This window comes from Austrofundulus limnaeus, unplaced genomic scaffold (assembly GCF_001266775.1).
Source record: "Austrofundulus limnaeus strain Quisiro unplaced genomic scaffold, Austrofundulus_limnaeus-1.0 Scaffold101, whole genome shotgun sequence".
NCBI lineage: Eukaryota > Metazoa > Chordata > Actinopteri > Cyprinodontiformes > Rivulidae > Austrofundulus > Austrofundulus limnaeus.
In genome coordinates this window covers 1,602,651-1,612,728 of record NW_013952503.1, presented here as the reverse complement: position 1 = coordinate 1,612,728, position 10,078 = coordinate 1,602,651, and the positions used below count along the sequence as shown (strand labels likewise).

The window sequence follows — 10,078 nt, the reverse complement described above, 5'->3', positions numbered from 1 at the left end:
CTTAATGAGAACTCCTAAACTCAGTTACCCTTTAGCCACTAACACTCACGGCTGCAGCTTCTGGTCCTGCAGACACTGTTGCAACATTGCAAGAGACAAGTTTACTGAAACACTGTTAAATGTCCTAGCTGCAGCGCTGCAGGCTTTTTATTTTATATTGCTATTACACATTAATATATACAAGAGCTGGCARGGTCTATAATGATTATATTCAGACTCTCAGTTCTGTTAGAGCTCTGTTCAGACCAGTTTATCTAGTCTTGGTTTGAAGTAATTACTCCTCCCTCTGTTTTGTCCTTTCCRTCTCTCTCAGATACAAGTCGACCGAAGAAGACCCATGAGACCGAAGGTGTGGAGTACCACTTCATTTCCAAGCATCTCTTTGAGGCTGACATTCACAACAACAAGTACGTACATCTGTGACTGAAGCAAAGAAAAGATAAGAATCTTAAAAAGAAGAAGAAAAACCCTCCTCTCTCTCATGTGTCATCTGTGTAACTCAGTGTGAGCTGGTGATGACAGGACCAGACCCTGTTCTGGAAACAGATCTCCAGACAGTGGCTCCAGGGTCTCCTGTCTGGACTTCCTCCTTGCCTGGGTGCTTGTCTGTGAAAGCAGCCACACCACGTCCGGCCTCCACATTTGTGGGCAGCAAATTGAAATGCGAGTTGTAATGCTCTTAAGAATGATTGATGCCTTTCTGTGGGTCTCACATGAACCAGAGAGGAGAAGGAAAAGTCTCTCTGTAGGGTGCACATGCAGAACATTTATTCATGCAGACACACACCCATACAGTGTGTGACCTGCAGTGAAGCCTGTGGTAGTGAGAGCTTATAGAGGGCTGCAGGACGACAGGAGAACGGTATATTTGGGACATATTGCGGTGCAGGTTGAGGCATGCRATGTTTTTCACCGAGTCGGAGGCATGAGGGACAGAGCTGTGATGTGGGGTGGATGAGTGGAACAGTCCACAGTGAAATTAAAAGGCAGCAAAGTGAAGCAGGATGCCGATGAACTTGTTTGTGTTTTGCCTCGTTGCATACAGCAGAAACAATGTGCTCCGCTCAGAAATAAGAGGCCACAACAACGTGTGCTCAGCATGAACAGCTTTCCCAAGAGAAACCCTGTTCTGTGTCAAAATGGCAACAATTTATTCTCTCATTACAGCCAACCCACGCTGCCATTCTTTACTGCAATCTGGATTCTTTTCCTTGTGAAACCTCAGAAAATGCTCCAAGGTGGGACTTTTTCAACAAAAGCTACTGTAAGCTTTTAAATGAATTCCTCAGAACTGTATGAGACGTTTGTTTGAGACTTAAACCACTATTAAAAAAGCTGAGTAAAACTTTCTTACATGGGCAATTACCATAAAACTTTTTCTTTTTTTATAACCTGGCATCAGTCACATAGAGGCAGTCATTCTGTCTGCCACTTGTCTTAAGCAGGCTCTGCAAACCAGGCCATTCTATTAGCTTCTAGTTCTTTCCATGTTGGTACACTTTCCTCTTTTTTTCCCTCTGTTTCCAGCTAAGAATCCTCTCGTGGCTGTTCTGTGTGACAGGGGGAAGATTATCTTGTGGAAAAGTGTTTATTTAGACTCGTGCAGTCGCTCGTTGAGCTGAAATCCTTGCGGGTTAAAAGCAGGGAAGGCTCTGGTGTTTTAAGAGCTTTGTGGGCTTTCTGGAACAAACAGGTGTTACTGATTGAATGAGGAGAGTAGATTATATTTATTTAAAAAAAAAGAGTCTGTTTTCTGAAYTCTGTTGCTTTTTTTTCTCCACATCTGTCTGTGGTTAAAAGAGTAATCCTCCTGTCTGTGGGGAGTTGTTAGGTTTTCGTCATCATTTTTCTAAGACAAATCTCAGACGTGCTGACATAATCAACCAGACTGAGATGAGATTTTAATGGTGCAACAAACTGCGAATGCAACAATAAAATAAAAGCATGTTTTTCTAATGTATGGTCACTTCATCGCTTTTGTTTGGTTTCCCTCACCCCTCAGGTTTATTGAATTTGGTGAATACAAAGGAAATTACTACGGTACCAGTCTGGACTCAATCCGCTCCGTCCTCTCCAAGAACAAAGTGTGTCTGATAGATGTCCAGCCTCATGTGAGTATACAAACTTCTGACTTCATCTGAGTCTTACTTCCTCCTTCAGCTTCCATTATTTTCAGCTCTCTACCTCCCTCTCTCTGAGGAGCCAGTCTCCTCCTTCTCAGGCTTGCCTAGATTCCTCGGTTGTTTGCCATGTTACCAAACTAGGTTCATGTGGGGGGCTTGGGGTCATTTTCAACAAGAAATTACTGTTAATTTCCTCTATTTGAAGACTTCCTATTTCTGTGTGGCTTCTGTGTCCTGGGTGGTGGTGATCAGACTCGACTCACATGTCAGCTTCTTGCTCCAGCAAACCTCTTAATTAGAGCTCAGTAAGTAGATCTTAGATAAACATGGACTAAACAATATAAACAATGAATAGAAGAGGAGAGGACCCTACACCTTTGCTTTGCCTTGGGCCTTAAAAGAACTAAAGCTGTTCGTACGTTGTCCAGTCTCAGCATGACTTGCTTTCGCCCTCATGTGACACGACTCAGTCGTACATGATTTAAGTAGTTTTCCAACTTGGAAGAAACTTGTGCCACCAGAAACTGAATTTGAATTGTTCAGACTGAATCTGTGTTTGCATAATTACCCTGATGTTTCCTTGCAGACATTAAAGCATCTGCGGACAGCTGAGTTCAAACCTTTCATTGTGTTTGTGAAGCCTCCAACCATTGACAGATTGAGGGAGACCAGAAAAAATGCCAAAATTGTATCAAGTAAAGATGACAAAGGATCTTCTAAACCATTCACGGTAAGAAACTCAGAATTCCCTGCATATTAGTATAAATGAGTTTTTTTTACAGAGCCACTAACACTCGTGCAGAACTCCAGCTGGTTCTGTTAAACTGGGTCATAAATGTAAATACAGCTCAGATTAGATCAAGTGTATTGAATGTTTAATTGTCCTAGTGAAGAATTTGTGTTATACTGTAGTATAAAATTTCTGGGTAAAGCAAATCATTTGGAAATAAAATAAGCAGGAATATTAAACGAGCTTCAGAATCATTTGGACATATTTTAAATTGTATTTAAATCTGTTGAAAACATTTTAGCAAGTGGACTATGTGTTAAGGAAATAAGAATAAATAAAAATAGACATACTTATAGTACATAGAGTCTGGTAAAATAATGTAAAGACTGAATGACTTGAATAGTTGGATAAGAGTCGGTCCTGACCTGTTAGCTGAGTGGTTTCACAGAAGAAAACCATGACCTCCACCTCACAGATTAAAAGCACAATAATAGAAACACTATCTGGACCTGCTGCGGTGTGTCTGAGTGATGACGTCAGTCCTTACAGATCTTTATCCATGACCAACAGGGACACATGAAACCAGTTAGCTGGTGTGCTGTGGTGAGCTGTCGGGCGGGGGGACGGGTGGGAGTCGTGGATAATGGTTTTCCCAGATCTTTTGGACCTGAGGCAGTCTTACTCGCGTAAAAAATCTTCTCAACATCTGCTAAACAAAAACAAAATGAAAACATGGAAGCATTTTGGAAGTAACTACTCCATCCAATGTTTAAATAGCTTTTGTTTGGAACTGCATCACTGTGAGGTGTCTGTGTTGACGAGTGTCTAACAGTGCCTACAATGATCACGTGAGCATCAGAACTGGTCCACAGAGTAATGGAGTATGTTGTGATGATGATGGCTGGGTATGTGTCTTACCTATATGGAGAAGCCATGACACCAGGATTTACTGCTAGGAGGTGTTTATTTGGCCACAAATCTTCCATTCACCTATTTTCTTCCATGTTTCTGTGGTTGAGCTGTGGAGGTAACAAGGTCCAAAGGGAAAACTAAATATTCCTTTTTCCAGCAACATCGTCTAACTCTTCTTGGAGGATCCCATTGTGTTCCAAAGCCAAAGTAGAAAAGTAATGGCTGTGAGTTCTGGGTCTGCCCTTATGTCTGTTCTTAGTGGGACTTGCTTGAAAAGCTCTTATGTTTTCAGGAGGCACCATAATCTGATGCCTGAACCACCTCAGCTGAATCCTTTTCATGTAGAGGAACATCGGCTATGTTTCAAATTTCTCACAGCTGAGGCTGAGCCTGGCCACTCTACAAAAGAAGTTCATTTTGGCCACTTTATTTGAGATTTCGTTTGTTTTGATCCATATATCAAATCACAGGTGAACAGAGTATAGACAGATCTATAAAAAGAGTATGTTGTCTTTCAGTTCAGTCCTTACTTCTCACAACAACAAACTGGAGCAATTCCTCTAATCTGTCAATCCAGCTCTTCATCTGACCTTCACTCGTGGATTATACTCCAAGATACCTGAATTCCTCCGATCCTTGACCCAGAAAGAGCTTTCCACCTTCTTCCAGTTGAGAACCATGTCCTCAGACAAAAAGAGATGACTCATTTCAACTGCTTCACATTCTGTTGTGAATCATCCCAGGAAAAGATGGTCATGGCTTGAAGATGCCAACAGAACCACATCATCTGCAAAAAGCCTCTGTAAAGTTGATTTTTTTCAGGTTTTTAAGCATTAATGGGTATGACCCATGGAGTCCAAAATTTGTGACGTCCAGGTCGTAAATGATCTAATGATGATGGTTTCATGTCTGACACCAAAGTAGACTTTTAAAGATCCTGTTGAATCAATGTGTTGACAAGACAGGTCTGTTTTGGGAACAACACAATTTACAACTGGTGGTCATAATATCAGCACGGTGGCTCAGCTGGTAGAGCTGATGCCTGTCAGCAAGTAGGTCACCGGATCAAATCCCCACCTGGGGACCTTTCTGTTTGCATGTTCTCTCCGTGCATGCATGGGTTCTCTCCGTGCACTCCGGCTTCCTCCCACAGACCAAAAACATGACTGTTAGGTTAATTGATAACTTTAAATTGTCCCTAGGTGTGAGTGAGAGAGTGAATGTTTGTCTGTCTCGTTTGTCTCTTTGTGTCCCTGTGATGGACCTCCGACCTGTCCAGGGTGTACCCCGCCTGTCGCACTGTGACTGCTGGATATGGGCACCAGTGACCCTGAAAGGAAGAATTGGGTACAGATGATGGATGGTCATAATATCCCTGTAATTCTGTGTAGTTTTAAGACAAGACAATATCTTAAGCTTGCAATAAAACAGTCCTTCCAGATTAATTGAGTTTAAAGTCCAAGTTAAACTTTGTCTTTAAAGTATCCTGCTACTTACCCCTGATTTACACTGTCTGTTCTGCTCCRACCTTCGCAGTAAAAACACAGCTATCATAGACAACAAGAGCCTTTACACTGCATCTGCAGGGAGACGTGCACACAGCAATCCGCCAAAATTACATGTGAACTTTTTATGATGGATGGCAGAGCAGGTGCAGAGTCAATCTACAAAAATCACACCACACCAACAGGAAAAGGAAAAAGCATAAATCTGTGATTACAAAATAATTCACCAAAGGTGTCAAAATCCTAGCTTTATTAATAAATGTATGGGTATATTTATACAAACATGCTGTCAAAATTTGTCATTCTGTTTGGGAAACAGATGGCAACATGCAGCATAAGCATACACACAAATTGTTTGTATTTTATTTTGAAATATGGATTCAAAAAAAGACAGCAGCGATGCAGTTTCAACTGTTGTTTTCAGTTTCTTTTACATAAGAATTAATCTGGTCTGACTTCCTGTTGCTGACCTCAGTCTCATGATTCAGAGCAAATTTTCTTAAGTAAGACGAAAAGATGTTATAGAACTATGTAGTGGGAATGGTGCAATAAATAAAGCACAAAAAATAGAGAATTAAAATAAATAAATGGCCAGGAATGACCTGTGTGGTTCTTGACCCCACTATAAACTGAGAACGTGTGTTTTTAGAGGAAAAATAAAGTTGGCATCCTGCTGTGGAAACACCATGAGTGGTTGTATAAAAAGCTGAAAAACGTGAGGCTGACTCGTGCTGCCACTGAAGTGCTGAAAGGTTTTACAGTCCCCTGTGGAAAGATCTTTTACTTAACTTTTACAGCAAACGTGCACCCCCACCAAAATACAAAAAATATAGTATATATTAACAATTGCTTAGAATAAAATAATATCTTCCTGCTTTAGATGTGTGTTCAAGTTGACCTGTTGACTTTCAATACAAAACCTGATAAAACTGGTGAGAACAGAGAAGAAGATGGTTTGTGTTTGTGTTCAAATAAATGCCAGCCAGCTGGGCAGAAAAAGCACAGGGTTTTCTGGTGGACTGTCACAACCAGTGGAAGCCTAAATTTAGCTGTGCAGCTAATCAGTCATGAAGCAGAAATGTTTTGAAGTAAATCCTGGCTGAAAGAAGCCTCTCTAAAAACTGAGCCGTTCACAGATTTGAAACATGTTTTGTGCTCACGCTCAGACTGAATCCTGCAGGTTTGTGGAAGAGGTTGAGTGCCTCAGAATGAATTTGCGTCTTGTGTGTATTAATAATCTTCTGTTTGCCAAAGTGGTTTACTATAAAACCATATCTGTCCTGAAATGTAGAGCTGGATGTTTCCAGTAAAAACAGAAGGCTAAATAACTGCAGCCATGTCAGCTTTGCTGCTGCACAGAGAGCAGGACCAGCCAGAACCCACAAGGCTTAAAGCAGGAYGCCTCAGAGGGACCACCTCAGAGGTACCATCAGAGCTCTATTGATAATCACAGAAGCCTTATGTAGGAAATATTTACTCCTGACCTGGTAAAAATACACTATTTTGATATACCCTTAGAGTAAGCATCAGGTTTATTTACACTGATTTGTTGCTGATTTTTTTATACAGACTTAAAAAACATTTTATTTYTTAGCTGAGCTTTCAGCAGACTGTGATCCTGTTTGTGTTGTTCATGGACAGGATCTCATGGTGCCGTTATGAAGAGAAGGGCATCTGGTTTGGGATCCTCAGGGTATCATCTCTGCTTTATGCAGATGATGTGGTTCTGTTGGCATCTTTGAGCCAAGACTTTCAGTTTGCATTGGGGGCAGCTCAGACACCAGGGTCAGCTCAAAGTAGGGATGCACCAGTTGCAGTTTTCTGCCTGATCACTGATCTTTAAAAAGCCTGCTCTGCCGATACAGATTTTGGTCAATACTGATTTTTATGATAACTGACACTGTCAGGTGTTATAAAGTCACAATACACCTTCAATGTTATAATTTTATTGTACTGAAAAACACTGAATAATACCCTTGAAAAAAAATGCAARCTTGAGTAGGGGACAGTGGCTGATTTTCAGACCTTTGCAGAGGTAGATCAATCTGTGGATAAGGTCGGCTTCTCATGTAAGTATTGGCCGATCACCAGACTCCCAAAATTAAGGAAATCAGGGCTGATTGGTCAGTGCACCCCTAGTGGTAAGAAAATTCACTATTAATGGTGACTCCATATTTTTAGGCAGGGGTTGAATTAAAACCAAAAGTTATCCCCGTATCTTCAAGCTTGAGGTCAAGTTAGAAACCAACTCAAAAGTCACTGGTGTTGAAGTCCAGTCACATCCAGAACGTTCAGGTTAAAGTCAAATGATGTGCAGTTCTATAATGGGTTTAGCCAAACTTTAGCAGATCTCAGAAACTGATCTGGGTCAGTTTTATTTTAGTGCAGCAGGTTCATGTCCTCAAACTCCGTGTCGTCCACCAGCTCTCATTTCCTCGTCACACAGAAAAATACAGTCAGCCAAAAATGTACACTGTTCATGTCTGCCTCTTGTAAATGTGAGTTGTGTTTTGTCCTTTGTTTATTTTGAGTACATTTTTGAGGATGTTTTGTTTTTCTGGTGAACGGGATATTCGGTGGAGGAAATAATGAAAATTCCTTGAGGTTGTAGTCCATAATCTGCAGCAGGGTTTGTGTGTGGGTACCACATTTTACAGCAAGCTTTGCWTAGATCACAGTTTATTTACTTTTGCCTCTTTTTTTGTTTTTTCTGCTTTTCTCCACACTGCAGGAGGAGGACTTTCAGGAAATGGTGAACACTGCCCAGATGATGGAGAGTCATTATGGTCATCTGTTTGAGAAGGTTATAGTCAATGATGACCTCTCCACAGCATACAGCGAGCTGCAGCAGGCACTGAAGAGACTGGAGACAGAGACTCAGTGGGTTCCAGTCAGCTGGACTCACTCCTGAGACCCATTTTGACTGAAAAGGAGGAAAAGAGCAAAACATGCATTTTCTTATTATTTCTCATTTAATTTAAACTTTTTATTAGTTCTGGCTGCTGATTTGGAGGWTAATGTGAAAAAGACAAGACAACATAGACTTGTATACAAGTCTAATTTAAAAAAATACCTTTTTCTTGGGGTCACTGTGGATTTAGATCACAGCTATGGTCTTTATCAAGACTTTAACAGTTTTTACAGCTGAGTTCTTGTGTCCAGAATCTGGGCTCTGGAAGTAGGTTCGAGCTTCAGTTTGGGTCACCCAATCAAAGCAGAGCATCGAATGAGAGTTTGGACCATCATCAACCACATATCCAGTTTTARTGTTTTTAACGCAGTAGACCTGTGGAAAAAATAATAATAATGAAAGGAACTATTAAAGTTCTTGTTGAACAGTTTGTTTTTTTAAAGAACCAAACATTGTAGGATAAAACAGGGAGAGACAAATACTTTAAAATCTTTTAAATATTATGAATTAACTTGTAGTATAAATTCTTGGTACACTTTCAGGACAGAGCAATAACTGTAGTTTTATATATATATATATATAAATTAATATATTTCCATATTTGTCTTTCAGTACCTTTTTATATACTTTCTATATATGATTCGTGATTAACATAGAAAGCTGTTCTAAAATGTAGCCACCGTTTTTTAGATTTTTATTTGGTTACATGAATCAAAGTTTTTAATTTTACTTTTTTGCTCGTTTCCCTCCTGCAAACCATGTCCAGAAGTTTTCTTTTTAATTTAGATGTTTTTTTATTTTATTTTATTTAGGAAGCCATTTGAAAAACCTTCCTTCATAGGTACCCTGCACAACAGCTTTGTTGTTTAAAGCCACAAAAAGTAAAAGGTTTTATTAAGGTGTATATCTTTAAACACAAAACTCTAGACAAGGATGCTAACAGGGGCTCTGCTGCACACATCCAGGATTTTAACAAAAAAGCTGCTCCTGATTTTATGAGCATTCATTTGTTGCTTGTGTCAGAGTCTTACTTGTGTCAGTTTTTTTTAATTCGTTTTTAATTTTTTTTTTTATATTTTCACAAAAAAATTAGATTTCTGAAAAGATTTTTTTCTTCCTGTTTAAACTAAAGCTAAAAATAATCACAGCACATTGTATCTTGTGATGTCTTGAAATTAGTTTTTTACCTTTTTTCTGCTTGTGTTGCTTTTTTTGTTTTCCATTTTGTTCACCAACTGTGATTTTTTTTTAATGGAGTAAACCTCGTGGGTTTTAAGAAAAAAAGGGAATATGTTCAGTAAAATGATATTAACACACCTCACCACTATTTTCCTTTTTAAGTTAGTCTGTACATTTGTTTTCTGCTTGTAATATCTGCCTTTAGCCACCTGTATTGAACAGATTCAGATTTGTACAGTCTCCAGAATATATTTTTTATTTTTTTCTGTAAATTATGTTGTTCACCAGGCAAGTTGTGTAAATTTACACTGTATTTCATATTAAAGAAAATCAAGCGTCACTTGTTAAAGATGTTAACTTATATGTATAACAAAGTAACGTCTGACACCAGTGATGTGTGAGCTGGAACAGAATTTAAAAGGATTCCAATGTTTTCAGGATTTGTGCCTCTGACATGTATCTTTGAAATAAATACTGCAGGTACAACACTTTATCTTGTAAATGAGAGCACCAGAGAGCAGTAAGTCAYTCACTGAATATTTTCCTGACTTTCATATAATCCCAAATGAATTTTAGGTGCTTTCTGTACATTCCAGTCTCTCTTAATTTATGAATTCTGCATTAATTCTCTGGCATTTAGTTGCTCACTGGGCTCATATTTTTCAGTCTGACTTAAAACCTACAGTATATAATAACACAATGTAACTGAGCAGAGGTT

The 10,078-nt window shown here is 39.4% G+C and overlaps 1 protein-coding gene across 1 annotated transcript; it reads left to right on the top strand.

The window, feature by feature from the left end:
• Positions 1–313: 313 nt before the first annotated feature.
• Positions 314–9,848, top strand: LOC106521070 (MAGUK p55 subfamily member 7; the record flags this gene model as incomplete). Its single annotated transcript, XM_014013477.1, is given in 4 exon segments — positions 314–407; positions 2,003–2,111; positions 2,710–2,853; positions 8,002–9,848. Coding segments are annotated over 4 exon segments (527 nt in total), but the record flags the coding sequence as incomplete, so codon positions are not given.
• Positions 9,849–10,078: the final 230 nt, after the last annotated feature.